Consider the following 20,761-nt stretch of genomic DNA (forward strand, 5'->3'; position numbering starts at 1 on the left):
CTCTGTCAGAAACCTGTGGCAGTCCTGGAGAGGCCAGCACAATGGGAGGGCCTGCTCTCTCCCCACCCCCCCACTAGAGAACAGAGAGAGACTGAAGAGAGAATCACCAGTTATGGGGATGAAAAGAGACAGGCAACTGTAGGGAAGTTAAGATGACAGAAGGTAGTAAGATAGCCCAAATTCCCCTTTCCTTGGATGGACTATAGTATTAGTAGAAAGATATGAATGAATCCAGGAAGGCTGCTGCTCAGAATTTGCCTTCTGCTTTTCAGGCACTTCCTGCAGATTAAATTCAGGTACTGTATTTCTTTAAATAATTTTTCTTACCTGAGTTTGCAAGGATTGCTCCATCTACTTGCGAAAGAACAGTTGGTTCAATTTATGGTTTTATGTAGATTTGTGTATTTTCTAAATTATTACTTTTTTTAAAGACCATCTTCTTTGTGCAGGTTTGTGGAAGATGACATAGTGAGGCTATGCAGCATCTCTGGTAAATATTTGTACTGGCATAGATCAATAAATAAGTAATACAGATGGGAGGAGGTGACCTCCCAGGTTAGAACTAATACAAATATTTATATCACATCACATACAGCAGAGCTGATGTTTGCAGGTACCTAGAGCTTTTTAAAATTATTTCTTTATGGATTTGTTCTCTTATCGTCTTTTGTAATATGCACACACCCACATAGTAAATGCCCTTCTGCCTAGGGAGGACACCTTGTCATAATCATCTTGTGTCCACAGGTACTCTAGGGCTGATTCTATTTTATCCTGGGATTCAAATGTTTGGTAACATGCAATAAATAAACGTTCAGCAGTTCTTTTTTTTTCCATTTGCTTGATGGATGTGGGTTTTATCCTGCTGAGTTTGCGCCATGGTCATTACATCCAGTTTTCCAGGCAGGTGGCAGTGCATTGACCCCCCTGCACCCTTTTCTCCCAGGATTGTACAGGTTCTCAGTTTCAACCAAAAGGCCTGGCCCTCAGCTCACTGCTCACATCCTGCGCTCGGGGCTTATTAGTGAGCGAGGCTGAGATCCACTTTAGTTTCCTCCATAGAAAGGCTGTAGGAGTTTGCAACCTTCTCTCACTCCTGGATATAACCCCCATTCTTCTCTTTGTAAAGTCATAGCAGACACAAACAGCAAAGATGTGCGCTGCAGCTTCACTCTCACTACACTGGGAAAGCTAAATTGTACTCTGTTCTAAAGGAATTACAAAGCACACAAATGCAAAAAAAAAAAATCAATAAAGTTTAATTCATGTAATGTATTATGTACATGATTTGGAAACTGATTTTTCTTTCGCACAAGTGCAAAGATACAAATTTTCTAGCACAAAATGATTTCATTTGACAGCACCAGAGAAAATTTCAGTTATGCACATCGTTGCCTAATTCACCTCACTGTGAAAAAAGCACAGTCAGTTTTAGCAACAAATGAGAAATCAAGAGGGAAAACTCTTAGGCTGTCCTTGATAATCCACTCAAATAAATAACTCATACATTCTAAATAGCATTCTAGCCTTTTCCCACCAATTATTTTACTCTGCACCCTTCCTCCCTCAAAGTGTGTTTTGGTCTTTTGCTATAATCTGGTAATATGCTAAATACTTTATAGATAGAATTTTTACATATTTGTTTCCTGAAGTCACAGTTGGATAACAAAATCCATTCCAGATTGCCACTCAAATTTGATATTTTACTCTGCAATATATATAGCTATATACAAATCTACTTAAAAAGCATTCTGACTCCACAAGCCACTCAAAGCTGCCATAGTCGGTCCCCTGGCCTCCAAAATATTTTTCCATAAACTGTAAACACCGCTGTAAAAAAAATGCTAAAGTTTAGCTTCAAATTTGACTTATTCTCTTATATAAAAAACAAATCAAAACCAAGGGCCGAGTATAGGTGCACCTGAAACGGTAATAAGCATCTGAGAATTCCCGTATTTCACACTCTGATTCTTGTATCTTTACATATTCTTGAATATGTTACTTTTAAACAATAAAAGGCACATTTGTAATCACTGCATTAAAAATCTGAATGCAAACAGGTATTAAAAATGGGTCATTAATCGACTCTGTTCCAGTTTCGGAACCTCAAGATAATATACATATTTTTCGTCTAAATGAGAGTATTACACAGAACACATTTTAGTATATTAGGATAAAGAAAGGGGGCCTCCTACATCACACTGAAATGGATGCAGTCAGACAAAGGGTCATTATAGAGAAAAATAAACTAATGAACCAGCTCAGAATGAATGGACAGCTAGAAATCTGCACTCAAACACAAACCCTGAAATTAAAGAACATGTCAGCTATTTGGTAAATGGAAGATTTCTGAAAGACATTTCCAGCTGTTACGTTTGTGGCAAAAAGCTCATTCCAGCAAATAATACCTGGCTGCACAGGTATTATTCTTCACTAGGTGGGACTCTATTCAGCAATTAACATCAAGCCACTTACGTAGACATAAGGATGTATAAGACCTGAACTACTCAATCAACTTGGCTGATTCAGGGCTTAATACTAAGGGCACATTCTTGGTGCTTGAGAAATATGTAGTTCTCATCTACTCAAAGTGGCTGGTCCTCATATTGATGTTTTATTGCTCCAAAATCCTTTTTATTTGTCTTGTGCCTCTATTTGCAATAATATTCCGCATATTTTTTTTTCCAAGTGCCTTTCTCATCACCTCTGACCTTCCTGTGTGATCACAGACTAAAGAACTGGTTTCGGCACAGGTTGGCATATCGAGAGTCCTGTGAAAGGTCAGGTGTGCTAGCTGGTGATGATGGGCTCAGTTTGGCAGGTATCCCAAAGGAAAAGAAAGAGTCTAGGGCTGTATGGGTCTTTATCTGCCATCATGTTCTATGTCTATAGGTAAAAGGAAGACCTGGGGGCAATTTTTTTAAAAATCACATTTTAAAATGTTCCTACAAATTTGGTTTTCAATGGCAGATCACCCACAAAGCACGATCGACTTTTGTGCATCGCCAATACCACTGCTGGAATACTCAAAACTGGAAGGGCTTGAGAGCAGAGGCAGGGGCTTTAAAATATTTAAGAGCTAATAAATCTGCAAACGTGCTCCTCAGGACCAGGGCTTGCAGTGTAACATTATGATGGCAACCTTCATTTTGTACACTATCAACTGAGTTATCTTAGGCAAGTGACTTAACCTTCTCTCCTGTGCTTGCACATGGGGCCAGATATACCTAAAGGTTTGTCTCAATTTGTTTCTATAGGAAAAATGCTTAGGACATAGGCACCTTTTAGACACCAGGGCACTAACAGTCCTACACAGAAAAGCTAAATAGGATCCTTCCCAATTGGAATCCCTCATAAATTTTGTATGGTGCTGGCTGGTACTTAAAAGTCTGCAAGATCCGCCTGCTACTTCTGTTCTATGAAAAGAGAATCTGCATCTTAGGAAAATTCTATTTTGGGATTAAATTTCATTTATCACTGTAAACGTTTCTGATAAAACAAGCCCTTTTTTGTCCCCTAGTAAAAGAACTATTAGCTAATCTATGGTCCCATTAAAAATAAAATCAGTGAGCATGCTTTTAAAGCTGACAACTGCCAAAGGTACAGTATCTGCCACATTTCATGCAACTGCAAAATATCATTTCATTGGGAATCTTTGTGGGCATGGGGTTTCTTTTAATAGAATATTTAGTGATGGTGTGGTTGGTTGATTACTTTCTGCTTCAGGTTATACTTACACAGTATTTATTGTTTTAAGTGTCAGTGTTAGTTATCTATAACTGTCGCCACATCATCCTGCTGGTGCAACATTCGTTTTAGTTTTCGTATATTTTGTGTATGCATTAGATGGAAGTTTCTGGTCTTTTAATACAGATTTAAATTAAGGACAGAAAAAAAGTACTTCAACCTCCTTGAAGAGTGAGAGCAATTAATGCATGTCATTTAGCAGACGAATTGTAGTTTTTAAATGTAACGTGTAAAGCAGAGTCACAGAAGGTAATAAAAATGGGATTTTTTTCTCCACAGATCTACAAAATGACCTACAAACCAAAACGCTGCTTCCCTTTATTTCAGGGAAAATCCTTTGGTTTGGCTTGAATTAAATTTGTCATCTTGGTATTAGAACAGAGGGCTGTACTTTTGGCACATTTACCATTTCAGTTTGTAGTTCTGAGAAACCAGTGCAAGACTATTAGGATTACATATTCATTTAGGATAACTGCCACATGACTAATGCAGGATATGCACAGTGAAGGTCTCAGTTTGGTCTTCATAAGGTTCTACTTGGAAAAATTGATTTTTAAATTGACTTTTTTACTTGCAGCTCAATATAGGGGAAAGGATGTTAAAGCACTTAGACATTTTTTTTTTTTTTTATAACAAAGTGTTCCAAATTAGACTGAGAAAATACTATTTGACCACCCAAGGTGATTATTTAAATATCCCCACACTTAAGCCACCGACTGGGTGCTATTTCAAAAGCATGTAATGGGTGACCTGGCCTATGATGACTCAAGTGGGAGGAGCTGACACCCCCTTTTAAATTTTTAAAATCTTGCTGTTAAAAGCACAATCCTTTCCAATCACCCCCTTCTTCCACTCACCGATTTGAATTTTCCAGCGGACAGGGTGGCACGGCTGCTCTGATCTTTGCACTGCCATTCAAGCCAGCCCGTAGGCTTCCTTTTATAAGTTTGACACCTCTCTCTCCTTGGCACTAAGTTTTTGTTTTTCATGATAAGCAAAATGCTGATTAGTGCTAACTCTGCATACTAAATCTAGCATCTTACCTGTAGCAACAAAAGGCTATAAGGCAAAGGAGATATGTTGGAAATGATTTACTATCATGGTAAGTTTGTTTTCACTGTTGTCCTTCTCAGAAAATATGGTTACAGCCAAATAATTAAGTTCTGCTTAATTAAGCACGTGGAGGAGCTTTGTTCAATTCCTGGGCCAAGCTTCTGCTTCCCAGGCTGGCTGGGGACCTTGTGGAGCCAGCACTCACAGCCCCCCACAGGGTGGGTGTGTTCATCAAGCTCAATGTCGACACCTAGTGGCGAAACGTAGGGTGCCATGTCAATAGTCCACAGCCAAGGATGGTCACTGTAATGACTGGGCTGAGTTAGGGCAGAGAATGAAGGGCTCATGGTCTCATAGCCCGCCAGAGGCCAGAGCCTCCTGAGGGATAAGCCCAAAAGAGCAAGAAAACTGCCATGTCAAGAAGAAAAAGTTCTAACTGCAGGTCTATGGAAGTGCTGTTAATTTATCACTACATCCTGTACACATTTGCGCCACCAAAATGTTAATACATTAACATCTGGTTCTGAAGACAGTTATAGCTGTGCAGTGCACACATACCAGGTGCTGAGTTTCATACTGTAATACATTCTTGTGATCACTATGGAAAAAGGCTGCTTTACAAATTCTGGATCAAAGGAATGAAACAAATTGACTTGCTTATCAATTTTGTCATAACATTTCTGAATTTCATTTTAAAACCTGGATGAAACGGATGCATTTCTTTGGAGCTCGTTAAAGATAACCTAGGTAGAACGATGCACGACATATGGAAACACCTGGGGAAGCTTCCCCACATAGCCATGCAAAAGCACCCTCCACCCAGTCTGCAGTTCTAAGCCTCAATTTCTCTCAGCAGCCCGAAAACTGTCAATTTGGGGAGGGAGAGGCACGTGACACGAACTGGGTGTAGACCACCAAAACTCATTTTGCTTTTGAGTTTATACAATTAAAAAAAAAAAAAAAAAAGCAGGGCTCTAATAGCAAAGGAATTAACCAGCCGTGACACTATGATTCTTCCAAATTTGATATATCTTATTGAAAAAAGGATGAACTGCATAAAATATTGATCATCACAGCTTCAATTATAAGTTGTCAAGTGGAAATGCACGAGATCAGAATGGCAGGTTCACCAGAAACCACAGGCTGGACACAAACGTGAAGACAATGTACAACAAGCTAAGTAGCAAATTAGTTACTTCTTGCTGTATTCTAAATTCGGAACACAAACTCTCTTAAACAGGTTCTAATCAAACCAAGTACAAAACCAGGCAGCCCCTTTTTTTACTGCCCTCAGCTCTATTAATGAAACTTTTTTTTCTTACAATTTTCCAACTATTTAATCTACATAATAATTTCTTTAAATAAAAATAATTCATCTTATTATAATTATAAATAAATAATGCTGGTCAGCTAAAGCTTTCCCCCTCCAGCTCTGATTCCATTTGTGGAATTCTCTCATCCTTGGGTAACAGTGTGATAGAGGGGAAAAAAAAAAAAAGAGAGTTTTTTTGGATGTTTGATGAGGAAGCGGGTGTGTTGGGTAGGGAGGAATAAAGAGGTAAGAGAAACCCAAAGCATCACTGGAAACCAGACGCGATCAGGATTTCTGTTTCTTTACTCGCTTCTTGGCTTTTAGTTCTGCCTCTTCGCGCTTCAGCTCCTCCAGATCTTCTTCCATGCCCAGCCTCAAGCTGCCACAAATGAAAAGGACATTTCTTCACTGTCATATCAAAGTTAGAGCATCTGGAAACAGGTAAATGCAGACCTTGACACTGAAAGGGGGATTTTCTGGTAGGTAACGATCTAAATCTTCGTGATACTTGCTAAAATCTATTACTCAAGTCTCCAGCTTCTGGAAGCTCACATTCCCATTTTCTCTATTGCAGCCCCAAGCACATGAGCCTGTGGTGGAGACAGGATGTTATCAAGTCTGAGGAGCTTCTGGGTTTTGATAGAGGGAGAACCTGAAAGTGTTCTCCCCTTTCAATGTGTGGTATTGGAGCTTGAAAGAAAACAACGGGGAAATACATACGAAGTCACCAGCAAACTAGTCTCATGTCCTTGGGTAACTCCCGTATTCTAACAAAACAATCTACTGGCCATTGTTAGAGTTTTGAACATTTAATGTATATGAAAAAGTAAAGCGTCAAAAACTGAATGCATACCATGTGATACCCAATATGAAAATAAACATTCAACAAAACTTATTAAAACGTTACTATAGTGACAGCGCATTCAATATTCGCTGCTAAGGACCATCTATTATACCATCCGTACGTTTCAAGTACTTTCAGCTTATGCATGCTTCCTGCGGGCCATATTTAATCATCAGTCCTTAATGGTCCCTTTTGTTTTTAGACTATTCTTGTGCAAATAAAATAAATTACTTCCCTCTTGTGGAGGATTTTCTGTCCCAGAGCAGCGGCAGCAATGAACGTTATGTAGCATCTGACGCTATGTTTCGAGTTGCGCTCTGCATCGGGGTAAGAATATCTGCGATGACGGTGTCTCTAGACAATCTGATATACCGCCTGAGGATCTGACCTGACAGGGTTGGGCAGGGCTGAGGACAGTACCTGATGGATTGCAATCCTTGAAAAAATTCTACCCAAGAAAAGGCAGAAGGATCCAGGCCAAAACCAGAAGGCACTTGTGCGGGCCCCACTGAGCTGCCTTCCCCTGCGGAGGAACCAGTCAAGGGAGTTCCAAGGTCAGGCGTTCCTCCAGACAAGTCCTTAACCAGGCCATTATCAGGCTGGGAAGAACCAGGCTTAGCAAAATCAGAGGAAGATCATTCTCCCTGAGCTTCTAAGCAGCTCTGACAGGGGACTTAGGTTTCTAGGTCACCGGCGCCATTAGCTCGTCAGTACGCTCAGCAGGCAACTGAAGATGTGCGTCCAGCCGATTCATGCTGAGAAACTAAGCACACAATCTATGCACATAAAAGTTAGGCACCCCAAGTCTATGCACTGCAAAACGAAGTGTCCTGACACTGCGCCAAACCTGGACACACAACCGATACGTTTTAGAACGTACGCACAGCGCGCCCAAAAGAAACCGGGTGCACAATTCGGAAGCACAGCCAGATGCACTGCGCACACCGACAGTCCTGTAGAGGGCAGCCAAACATGCAGGAAAGCGCACAGAACGAACGTCGGAATGGCACGCTGAGCACTGAGAAAGTCCTACACAACCCCTCTCCTCTGTCATTCTTTTTCTTTTTAAACTTACCTGAGTTCAGCCTTTCCCAGCTGAGTACTGAGGCGGTCGACAGCTGCGTCACCACCGTGCTCAGCTTCCTGCACCCACTTCCTTTAAGCTGTACAATCAACTAAGTCCACGCTGGCTGAAAAAAAAACAGCTACCGGACCAAGGCTCACATCTGAGGGATCACAGAAATCATTTCAGAAATTCTCAAGTGGGGGAGGGACCTTTAAGTATCACCGCAGGAGAGCAGGGCTTTTTCTTTTCTTTATAAAATTCTCCTTCTAAAATCTGAAGCAATCCCCAGGAGGGAGATGCACGTCCATCATCTGCTGGAGACGGAGAATACTGGCAGGCTGGTGTCACTGCAGGAGTAAATATACTGTGGCGTCAGTTTGCACCGTCTCCATCGGCTGGCAGAGGTGCATAACCCACTGGTCCTGAGGCCATCTGTCTACACGCTAGGAAAGCCTATTTTCATATTGGGTATCACATTTAACGTATACGGCAAGAGAGCACAATCGGCACTGACATTTCCTCCACCTGTGGAAAATATTCAGCGCGAGCCAGGCTTGTCCTGTGCTTTTACCCTTTATTTTTCTCACAGTGCTTCACCTTCTGACCCACCAAAAAAAAATAGCGCAAAGCATTATGGGTAAAGTGCAGCATCTAATATAAGCAAAGACTAAGACTTCAGACAGTCACTAAGGTAAAAAGACTGCAGTGCCATCCCTTCCCACCCCTTGTTTTGCACGTAAAAATGTTTGCTGAAATCTACCTCCTGGATTCCTCCTTTTGTTGCTCTTTCCAGCTGGTCTCCATGTAGCGCAGGGCATAGTCACTCTCATCTTTGTATCTAAATACAAATCAAACATAGTCACTCTCTAAAGCACATTGTACCAAAGGCGACAATCTGAGCTGAAAGGAAGATAACAAATGTGCCATTCTTGCCAAGTTTGCCACCAATTCTATAGCCAGCAGGACGAGCCATTTTCTGAGCTGTATAATGCCGGCACATCCATACACCCGTAAGAGCAGGAAAGCACGAACCCTTAATGGTTGGCCAGCACACCATGTATTTTCTCTTTACGCAAGACTGAGGGAAGGTATTCCTGCATCTCAGGCTGGCTGAACCCTTGTGTAAGCTGCACAGAAAGACCTGGTCAAAGTGAAGGCAGGACAGTCCCAATTCTGCACCACGGCCCTCAATTTAGGGGGTAAAATTTCAACCTCCCCTACTGATGCAAAGTCCCCGTGTGCTTTTCACTAGCATTGTTTGCTTCAGTTTTTAAAGGCAGCGTGCATGCAAACTCCCACTTTGGAAATCCGTGCCGGCATGACAGGCATGGCCAAGTGCAGCTGCCTCTGGGGCCGATGCAATGAAGTTGCGTAGAAAGCGGGCGCTGAACGGTCAAGCGCCCGCGCGGCGCCCCAAAGGATGTTTGCATGCTGCAAAGTAGGCTCTGCGTGGAACTTCTCTGGTTTCCTTTCCCTTAGCTTCCAGCTTGATTCAGAGATAATCTGGGGGAGGTGAGAGCAGACTGAGCATTTTTAAGGCTGTCCTGCCATTTGACATAAAGCTTTTTGAAAGCCGGTGTACTGTTAGCAGCCACAACCAAATACAAATCTGTACAAAAGGATAAACCCAGTAACGAAAACAGACACCGTTAAACTCGGCATCGTTTTTTTTTTTGCGATGGGTCCGATCGTCAATTTTTTTTTTCTTTTCTTTTTCTTCTTTTTTTGATGCGCACATTTATTAACGCCTGCTCCTGGCAGGCGTTAATAGATTCAAAAACAACAAGTGTCCTGGTACTAAATTTTAAATAGCACCTAATACGCCAAACTACTTATGTATGACCCTCTATTCACGGGCAGACATTGTCAGTACTGCTCGTTTTGCATAGGGGTCACTAAACCTTTAATCAAATATAATTTTTTGTTGATTTTTCAAAAATTTTTTAAACAATTGCAATCGAGAATAAAAAAACGGATACTTATCCGCACTCGGAACCCGGATAAGTATCCCGGATAAGTATCCGGATAAGTATCCGTTTTTTTATTCTCGATTGCAATTGTTTAAAAAATTTTTGAAAAATCAACAAAAAATTATATTTGATTAAAGGTTTAGTGACCCCTATGCAAAACGAGCAGTACTGACAATGTCTGCCCGTGAATAGAGGGTCATACATAAGTAGTTTGGCGTATTAGGTGCTATTTAAAATTTAGTACCAGGACACTTGTTGTTTTTGAATTGTTTACATTGGTGTGTACTGGAATACACCGTTGGTGTGTGTGGGTTTTTTTGGTGTGATTGATAGGCGTTAATAGATGACAGTTAAATGTGCGTTGGAAGGCGCACATTTTTCTTTTTGCATCGGGAGTGAATGCCTAATAGCCTCATTTACATGCATTTGCACGTGATGGGCGCTATTGCATTCACTCCGCGTTAGGCGCACGTTAAATAGGTGCTAATCCCGTTATTGCATTAGGGGATTGATTAGCGCCTATTCTACCCGCATCCAATAGCACGTTAAGAGTGCACTCGGCTCAGCGCACCATATTTAACAATTCAGTTTATAGCTGATAAAGATAGAAATGGACATGTTTATCACACCCAACAATTAGTATTTATTATGAAATTATGTTACCGTTCCCTGATGGCACCTGTTTAAGTTGATATAATTTAAAACATTTAGCAACATTAATGTATGTGCCTTATTGTGAATAGTTATGACGGCTCCTAGCTTAAGTCATCTGGTAGATATAAGAGAACTGCCCTCTGCGTTTAGCTTACTTGTTTTTATCATATCCAAATATTTCTCTTATGTGCTTAGATATTTCATCCTGACTTTCCCCACCATCATCAATGAAATCATCCATTTCAGAATCATATTCTTCATCGTCATCGTCAATCTTCCGCTTGTAGGCAGATGTTATAGGGGGCAAAGGAGGTCCTGGGCATTAAAAAGTCAAGACAAAGTGATTACAGAAGATAAAAGGGGACTGGGTCAATCATGATCACAGGGCCACGTTAATATTCTGTACTGTAAGTGCCTACTGAAGTTAGCACACTAATCCAGGGCTTCCCAAACCTGGGACACATCCAGCCACAACATGCAGGAATTCAAATTTGCATAAAACGAAGGCACTACATATTTATTGTGGATAGCCTGAAAACCAGACTGGCAGGGTGTGCCCCAGGGATCGGGTTGAGGACCACTGGATTATACAGCAGTTTCTGGGTTCTTGGCTCCAAGCTAGAAGCTGGAAACGGGCTGCATCCAGATCAAAGATCAAATCCCAGTGCAGAACACACACACACAACACACACTGCCCAGTTGGGCTGGGCAACAAACCTGCAAGTGACACCGACGACAGTCACAGGCTGAACAGAGCAAGTAAAGCAGTGCTTCTCAGCCCAGGCTTTGGGACACACACCTAGCCACTCAAGTTTTCAGGATACCCACAATGAATATGCGTAATATAGATCTGTACACAATGGAGGCCAGTGCATGCAAATCTACCTCGTGCATATTCATTGAGGATATCCTGGAAACCGGACTGCTTAGGTGTCTCCAGAGGCCTGGCTTGAGAACCCCTTGTTTGGAGACAATCCTTATTAGGACATACAGCATCAAAGCATGATTGCAGTGGCCTAGTACTGGCGCCCAGGTGGTGAAGGGGAGTCGCTCAAGGATCCGGCTGCACTGAGCCTAGGGGTTCCAATTTACACAGGCGCTCGGCCTCAACCCCTAAAAGGGGTCATAATACAGAGGGGGGGGGGGGGACTTCCCCCTGCTCTCTCACCACTCCAGGAAACTGTTGACCAAGATCAGAGGGGGAGATCCCCCCTCCCAGGTAACGCTTATCAACTTCAGGCTGGAAGGGAGGGGAGAGGCCTACACCAGGACCCACACGATCAATGCTCTGTCACTGCAAGCTTACACTAGAAAAACACTACTGGGCTACAGCAGGGGGTGTTCAACTCCGGTCCTGGAGGGTCACAAATTGGTCTAGTTATGCAAATTAACCCTTTTTAAAATCAAATGTACCTCATGAAGATTCAATGCGGTTATCCCGAAAAATGCTCATCCGCAGCCAGCCCTGAGTTACGGTAAATCTTCGAGCCTCTTTCAGTTGGCACATTAAAAAAAAAAAAGCAGCTTTGGAGAGCTGATGTGCAGATAAAATCTTGAGGCACCAGAGCAAACTGTGGTGCCCAAGCAGCTCGGGGAAAGGCGCGCACTGCTGGCCTCCCTCTGCGCCAAAAACCACAAGATCACGAGAAGGGCTTTCTCAAACACGGACACGCGGAACCTTGAAGTGCGCTGAAAGCCAGGAGACTCTCGCACAGGGAGATGCTCAAATACAATTTCTCTCACCGTGGACTCTGAACCACGAGAGAGAGGGAACGCAAACATCTCCAAAGGGAGCCTACAGCTCTGCCCCCAGATGCTGGGCAGCTCTGCCCAGTAGCAAACCTCAAAAAAAAAAAAAAAAAGGAATGTGCCGGAAGATTGGAAATCTGAACATTTCTTTGATGTTCTGTACGTAAAGAAGGAAAAAAAAAAAATAGATGGAGACAACAGAACAAAATGAAAATAGCAGAGAAAAAAAGAACAAGCTCACAAAAGAAAATGAGCAAACAGCAAGCGGTGCTGCAAGCCGAGAGGAGCTCCAGTTCTGGGGCACTTCGGAGCAGTGCATGACAGGCCACATGGCCCAGACCCGCAGAAGAAAACAGCGGAAGGCCAACATGAGTTCTCTCTGATCCCATACGCAAAACAGCTACCAGCACTTAGGTAGCACAGGCAATACACGGGGAAATAACATCATAATTAAACATCTTATAAAAAGGAAATACTGCAAAGAAAGGATATCATACCTGCTGGCCGCATCATGGGTCTCTGGCCTTGATGTGGTGCTGGCCTCCTTTCATTTATCTGTCCATTGCTAGGTCTCGTGACAAAATTTTTGGATGAGATAGTTTCTGACACAACAGTGCATTTTGGCTTTGGCATTGCAGATAGTCCAGGCCTCATTTCAGAGTTAACACTTGATCGTCCAGATAAAGCTCCCGGCCTCCCGGGCACAGAGCCCGAGCCTCCTCCCGGCCTCCCGGGGACAGAGCCCGAGCCTCCTCCCGGCCTCCCGGGGACAGAGCCCAAGCCACCTCCCGGCCTCACAGAGCCCGAGCCACCTCCCGGCCTCCCGGGGACAGAGCCCGAGCCACCTCCCGGCCTCCCGGGGACAGAGCCCGAGCCACTTCCCGGCCTCCCGGGGACAGAGCCCGAGCTACTTCCCGGCCTCCCGGGGACAGAGCCCGAGCTACTTCCCGGCTTCCCGGGGACAGAGCCCGAGCCACTTCCCGGCCTCCCGGGGACAGAGCCCGAGCTACTTCCCGGCCTCCCGGGGACAGAGCCCGAGCCACTTCCCGGCCTCCCGGGGACAGAGCCCAAGCCACCTCCCGGCCTCCCGGGGACAGAGCCCGAGCCACTTCCCGGCCTCCCGGGGACAGAGCCCGAGCCACTTCCCGGCCTCCCGGGGACAGAGCCCGAGCTACTTCCCGGCCTCCCGGGGACAGAGCCCGAGCCACCTCCCGGCCTCCCGGGGACAGAGCCCGAGCTACTTCCCGGCCTCCCGGGGACAGAGCCCGAGCCACCTCCCGGCCTCCCGGGGACAGATCCCTGGCAGCCCCCTGGTCGGTCCTTGCCAGAAACAGAGAGTGAGCCTGGACGATCTCTTCCAGGGACTGAGCCCAAAGTTCCCCCTGACCTCCTGGGGGCAGAACCCTGGCTGTCCCCCAGCCTATCCCTTCCAGGGACTGAGCCCTGGCTGACCCCTGGTCGGGCCTTTCCAGGGACAGAAAGGGAAACTGGCCGGTCCCTTCCCAAACTGCCACTTGGTCGCCCTGGTCCTATGCATGAACCCTTGCCAGCCTGTCCAGCGCCGGAATTGGCCATCATTTCAGGTCGAATGCGCTTGACCTCTGATTTTGTGGGTAGAGGAGCAGATTTCTTTTCAACGCGTTCTCTATCCTGTGGCAATTTTAGAGATCCATTTTCATCTGCCTGTAAAGCCGGGGGTTTAGAGCTTACCCCAGATTTCTCGGCTCTGTTGACACCTGCTTTGTTAGCTCCACTCCCTGAGGTATTCAAACGGGAATGTTTCTCGTTAGACCCAGACGGTTTCAGTTTTCTCTCAGCGGCAGCCAACAGACCTGCTTTTGAAGAGGAACGCTTGTCCGCCACTGCGCTTCTGCAGATCTGTGCGTCGTCGGCATCTCCTTGTGAGAACGTTTGCCTTGAAGAGGAATTCTTTTCCACTTTCCCCCTGTCTTTCTCACTGGATAATCTTTTGTTTTTCCGTTCCAAAAACTCCTTTTCCCTTAGCTCCTCCGCCGTCATGGGCCTCTCCTCGGCCTTCTTCACCGCCTTGATTTCCACCGGTTCAAACTGCTTTTTCTCTGCCAGTCTCAGCAGGTCCATGAAGTTCATCGGCGGAGCGGCCCTCTTGGCCGCCTTTGGGCTGGGAGCCACTTGCACTTGGGGCGGTTCCTCCTCGTAGCCATTCGGAATGGGGTCCTCCTCGTACTCCGTATCGGTCTGGGAGTACTCAAAGAGGTCGTCCTCCGTGAGGTATTCCTCCTCCTGGCTCTGGCTTGCTTCCTGCTCCTCCCCTTTACGAGAACGTCGCTTCCTGGGCTTCTCTTCTATGGGGATGCCATTGTAGCCTTGGAAGTTGTCCTTCGTCCTGGAAGCCATGGCCTTTGCCTTCCGATCATGTTTCAGCTCTTTACGTTTTGCCAAGAGATCCTCCTTCTTTCTTTTTGCTTCCAGTTCTGCAAAATTTATGGAGAGAGACCAAAAGAGGTGAAGCAGAACATGAGGACTACTGAAAAATTACATCACAAAGGTTCTTATTCTCATTATTTTTCCTATTTTTCCAGAAAGTTCTAGGTTGGTGTGCCTTGTGATGGGCAGTTTTGTGGATCGGTGGAAAGATATTTTTACATTGCTTCTATTTGTGCTCATTTGCTTTTATTGCTATGATAATAGTCTTGTAAAGCCCTGGATGCTCTTTTAAAACTGGGAAAGAGGTATCCCAATTTGTAATAAATTATAGCAATTGCTAGAGCATAGGTAGGCAATGTTGGTTGTGGAGTGCCATAACCAAGTCTGGTTTTTAGGATATCTACAATGAATATGCATGAGATATATCTGCATGCATTGTCTCCACTGTATGCTGATATATCTCATGCATATTCATTGTAGATATCTGTTCCTGTTTATGGCACTCCAGGAACGGAGCCTATCACCACTAGATTACAACGGTTAGGGTATTTTTAGTTATAAATTATACCTTGCTTTCTATTCTCTTCTTCTTTGCGTCTGAGAAAAGCTTGAACAGCTGTAGAGTGGACGCCTTTTACCTTCGGGGCCTTTTTGGGTGGACCTACGGCCAAACTGTATCTTTTCTGTAAAACAAGGAAAAAAACCTGAAAATCTTACAAAGACTGCTGAGGGGGGATATGACAGAGGTCTATAAAATCATGAAAGCACAAGAACGGGTTTATTTTTTGGTATGCCATGAACTTAGCAAGTAGCACATTTAAAATAAATCGGAGAAAATTCTTTTTCACTACACGCATAATTAAGCTCTGGAACTCATTGCCAAAGGATGTGGTTAAAGCAATTAGCTTAGCTGGGTTTAAAAAAGGTTTGGGCAAGCTCCTTGAGAAGTCCATAAATTGCTATTAACCACTGCTTATTACCAGCATGCCATCTATTTAGGTACTTGCCAAGTATTTGTAACCTTGATGGACCCTCGGTCTGCCCTAGTATGGCAACTTCTTATGTTCTTATGACAAGGAAGCCGCTAACAGGTGACCAAGGACCATGCCTTGCTCAAACAAAACTCTGCCAGCCATCTTATTAACTGCTGCTGCAAAGTTTTAATAGAGATGATTTTTTTCCCTAGTTCATTGTAAACCGGTACGATAAGACCTGGTCTTGAGCATCGGTATATTAAAAGAATTTAAATAAATAAGATGATGGTACTCAGAGGCATTGACTCTCTTGTTAGCTATGACAATGAGTCTGACAACAGTTTTTGTACCCAGAATTTGTTTCCTTTTCCTCCTGGAATCTGGCACCATGAGCCTTCAATTCACAACTCCCTCGGGGATTTCATCTCTTATTTTACATGCCCTCTGAACTTACTTTAGCCCTGGATCCCTGCAATCATGGGGTCTACATCCCACCACTGGGATTCCCTCCCTCCCCCAGGGAAGTGAAGATCGCCTCCGTAGCATCCTCTGCCTTGGCTGACCCAGGAAGTGGAAGATCTGAGCTGAGAATTAAATTTAGGTTCCTCCTCCTAGTGAAGGACAGCGCAGTCTTTGAACCTAGAGGCTAGCCCTGCTATAGCAGTTTTAAATTGCAGTCTTCCATTTGATGTGGCTACGTGGGTAGCTTTGTGACAAAGCTGTGACCTGTAGCAGCTTGCGAGACATGTCCATGCAGCAAAGCAAATACCTACCAAATACAAAAATGCTCCTCCTGTTTTCCATCTCATGTTGCTCTTGGCTAATGCAAAAGCAGTCTAGCTACTGAGAAACAAACTACATGCCTTGTGCACACATTAAATCCAAGAAAGCTACATTTCTATTTACACTTGGGAGCGGAGAATGAAGGATTGAAAAATGCATCTCGATTTTATTCTGACACAATAGTTTGTGGCCACTTAACATGTGCTTTGATTAGACAAACAATGCTCATGGAGGGCACATTTGCACAACCCTGTACTATGGTTTAATAATTGCTCCCTCCTGCTTGGTGATTTTTTCAATAAAATACATTTACGTCATCTAACCTCCGTCACCACAGATTACTAAAGAGCAATCTAAAGCTGGACTCAACTACACCACTGCTTTCAAGATTCAGCTGTAAATCCCGTGTACAGTACTGCAGAACAAATCCAACTGCTTGAAAAATGCCTGTTTTCCAATGAAAAGCAACTCTCCGGGGAAGCTACTTGGTATGATTGTTAACTAGCTTAGAGAGGCAATGGCATGCCGGGGGAATCTAAATTCTTCCAGCACACACCAGAGAGTAAAAGTGCTCATTAAGGTTCTTAGAATGTAAGCCTTCAAGTACAACAAAGCCTTAGTGCAATGTCTAGGAAACTTTATACAGTAAAATCTCCACTATCCAGCATGCAACCAACTGGAAAGCTCAACTAACCAGCATCCAGCAACGTAGCTATTTTTTTTTTTTTAATTTTACTGTGGGATTGCACGGGGCGGGGCCTTCCACGGGTCAGAGAGCATATATGCACATGCTCTTATAGCCTTGCAGCACTACATAGAGCTCGGACTGCTGCCTTATATTAAAAGTAAGGGAGAAGGAGGAAGTACAGGGTAGAGGAGAGGAGCAGGGAGAGCTAGCTTTAAGCAGTGCTAATTTTTTTTCTAGTCCTGACAGACCAGTCTTCACGGTGGGGTTTGTTCCCCTACCACCAGATGGAGACAGAGTTCCAGACTCTCTTCCCTGAGGCACTCCTATATAGACTGAGTCAACAGGGGAAGAGTCAGTAGATTCTTACCCAAACTAGTGCTATCAAAAAACACTATCTCCTTGCTACTTCCTCTACTGCCTAGAGCAATAAACATCAAAATTAAAGGATGGGCCCAGCACCATCGGCTCAGGGGGTCCCGCCTGTGGAGGCGACCCCCCAGCACCATCGGCAACCGCCTCTCCCCCACCCCTCCAGAAATGTATTATTTTGGCTTCTACCAACTGAAGGTTAGCCTGAAACAAATTGTAAATTTAAGTATTGCCTGCCCCATGAGGGAGGAAACAGAGGCAGCAACAAAAAAAAAAAGAAAGAAATGGGGACGGCCCAGGTCGGCCTTCGCCCCTCAACCTGAGGAAGCCGACTAAGCTGTGGAAGTGTGGTTTCCTCTGGATTCCCCTCCTTTTTTTAATCATTCCTTTCGGGTGGGCTTTTGGACTGGTCAGTCAGGACTTGAGGAAAGAAAATTAGCAAGGGAAGCACTAATTGTACCGTCCTCTTCGCCCTGCCAGACCGGTCTTCAGAGCGGGATGTATCGAAGCTAGTCGTCCCGGGTGGGAATCTCTCGGCCCCTTCCTTTCATGCGGTTGGCAGCCTATATTGCTTTGTAAACGCGTGCACCGAGGCCCAGGTGGCCATGCTGCAAATGTCTATGGGAGGCACCCTGGAGGCTGCCTGCGCCCCTCTCCTTGTGTGCCCTCCTTGTCGCTCACTATGGGAGCCGAGGCAATGGCTTCCTTGATCCATCTCACGATTCAGATTTTGGAGGCTGCCTCTCCTTTCTGGACGGACTCCCGAGTACAGAACAAATATTTATGTCTTATTTTCTAAAATGTTTGTGAACTTTAAATACTTCAGCAGGATTTCTCCTGACATGCAAATCCTTCCTTCTCTCCACACAATCTACCTTCCTGAACCCTGGCAGGGGGATGAGTTGGCTGAGGTGGAATTCCAACACCATCCTGGGAAGGGAAGGATGGGACTGGCCTAATTGTTACTTTCTCTCTTGAAAAAGAAAGATATGGCTCTCGCATGACAAGGCTTGAGTCTCCGATATTCTTCTTGCCGAGCATACTGCTACTAGGAAGGCTGACTTCCAGGAAAGATGCCTTGCCTGGATGCTACTGAGCCGCTCACAGGGAGCTTTAGCTAGCGCTCTCAATACCAGGTTCGGGTCCCATGTGGAAAGCCCTGGCTTGCGCGGTGGCCGTATGTGTTCTGCCCCTCGCAAAAAGCGGACAATGTCCGGGAGTGATGCAATGGAGGAGTCTCTGATCCGCTCCCTATAGCAAGTGATAGCCGCCACTTGGACCCTTGTGGAGCTTTACTGCCAATCCCTTATCCGGGCCGTCCTAAAAGAACTGCAGTATTGCTGCTGTGCCAGCCTTCCCTGGGCAGAGGTCTCTTTGGGAGCACCAGCACTCAAAATGTCTCCAGATCCTTGCATAAGCTAACGAGGTTGATGTTTTCCTTGCAGTAAGCAACATGGAGATTACTCTTGTAGAATATCCCCTTTCCTTGAACCTATCCCTCTCAATAGCCATGCCATAAGAGAGAATTGTGCTGGATTTTTCATTTTGACTGGCTCTTGTTAAAGGAGGCTTGGAGTTGGGCAAAACCTGATTGGCTCCTCTACCCTTAGCCTCCTCAGGTGTGCATACCAGGGCTGTCTCTGCCAGTCTGGTGCTGTCAGGATTACCCATCCCTGGTAATTCATGATTCTGTTCAGAATTCTCCCTATCACAGGCCAGGGGTGAAAAATGTAGAGAAAGAGCCCAGGACTGGCCCACTGAGACAACACATCACTTGCCACTCCCTTCTCCTGCTGAAGAAGTTGGCTGCCTTGGCATTGCTTCTTTTGGCCATTAGATCCCACTGGGGGCATTGCTACCGGGATACTATCTACTGAAAGGCTTTCTCCGACAATTCCCACTCTCCTGGGTCCAGCATTTGTCGGCTTAGGAAGTCTGCTTGTAGGTTTTCTGCCCCTGAAATATGGGCTGCCGAGATATCTTGGAAATAAGTTCTGCCCATGTCATTAGCCAGGCAGGCTCCTGGTTCCTCCCTGCCTGCTGATGAAGGCTACTGTTGTCGCATTGTCCAAGAGGATCTTGACTGGGCAATCTTCCACCCCTGTCCTGAAACTGATTAGGGCTAGGCGAGCCCTTGTGCCACTTGCCTGTCCTAATGCGCCCCCAGCCCTTGTTGCTGGCATCTGTAATCCGTAGGGTCCACTAAAGGGGATCTAAACTTGAGCCTTTGGCCAAATTGCTTTCCTCCAGCTACTAGAGGCTTTCCTTTACCCGAGGTGGTAGTGGAAGCTCCCGGTAGAAATCCAGCTCTTGGAGCTCTGCTGTCCAGGAGGTACTCCTGAAGTGGTCTCATGTGTGCCTTCACCCAGGGCACTGCTTCGATGGATGCCGCCACCAACCCTAGCACTTGTAGATCAGCTCTTGCCTTGGGCTCTTTCATGGATAGTAAGTTTTCCACCTGTTGCTGCAACTTGCTTATTCTCTTTTATGAAAGGACTAGCATCCCTCTGCTTGTATTGAAAAGGGTCCCCGGATACTTGAACTTCTGTGATGGGGATAAATGGCTCTTGAGTTTGTTCATTATCCAACCCAAGCTTTCCAGCTGTCGTATGACTCTGTGCCATGATCTTTTCTTGTGTTGTGTCTGTCCTTATCAGTCAGTCGTCTAAGTAAGGATGGACTCCGATTCTCTCCTTGTGTAAGGAGGTTGCCACCACTAAAATCGTCATGAAGGTTTGTGTGCTGTTGCCAGTCTAAAGGGCAGGGCCTGGAACTGATAGTGATGGCTATAAGACTGAAAAGCATAGAAACTTCTGGAAGCTTCCCTGCATGGGAATGTGCAGATAGGCATTTGCTAGATCCAAAAGGGAGAAAAACTCGCCCCTTCTTATTGATGCCTGTTCCTAAGGATTCCATCCTGAAATGTGGGATCCTCAGCGCCTGGTTTACTCTTGAGATACAGCACTGGGCAGTGTGACCCGTCCTTTGTTGGCACTGTGAAGAATATGGAGTAAGTGCCTTTTCCTCTTTCTTGGCTGGGGACTGGGACAATACTTTTGAGGCCTAGCAGCCTGGCCACTGCATCTTGAACTGCTTTTTTCTTTGCTCTGCTACATGGTGACAGGATAAACTGTTCCTTTAGTTCT

General features: G+C 45.0%; 1 protein-coding gene across 4 annotated transcripts in view; it reads right to left on the reverse strand.

The window, feature by feature from the left end:
• Positions 1-1,236: 1,236 nt before the first annotated feature.
• The window catches only part of SPTY2D1 (SPT2 chromatin protein domain containing 1), a 31,812-nt gene continuing 12,287 nt past the window's right edge, over positions 1,237-20,761 (reverse strand). For 2 of the 4 annotated variants that reach the window (XM_029582217.1, XM_029582220.1), the window contains 5 exons: positions 15,370-15,484; positions 12,893-14,848; positions 10,802-10,961; positions 8,783-8,860; positions 1,237-6,491 (listed from right to left, as the gene is read on the reverse strand). In XM_029582217.1, coding sequence (XP_029438077.1) covers positions 6,398-6,491; positions 8,783-8,860; positions 10,802-10,961; positions 12,893-14,848; positions 15,370-15,484 — 2,403 coding nt within the window. In that variant the 3' untranslated portion in view covers positions 1,237-6,397. The remainder of the gene's footprint in view (positions 6,492-8,782; positions 8,861-10,801; positions 10,962-12,892; positions 14,849-15,369; positions 15,485-20,761) is intronic. The other 2 variants (XM_029582218.1, XM_029582219.1) reach the window with 2 other exon arrangements.

The sequence above is a fragment of the Rhinatrema bivittatum genome, chromosome 17 (genome assembly GCF_901001135.1).
Source record: "Rhinatrema bivittatum chromosome 17, aRhiBiv1.1, whole genome shotgun sequence".
NCBI classification, from domain to species: domain Eukaryota; kingdom Metazoa; phylum Chordata; class Amphibia; order Gymnophiona; family Rhinatrematidae; genus Rhinatrema; species Rhinatrema bivittatum.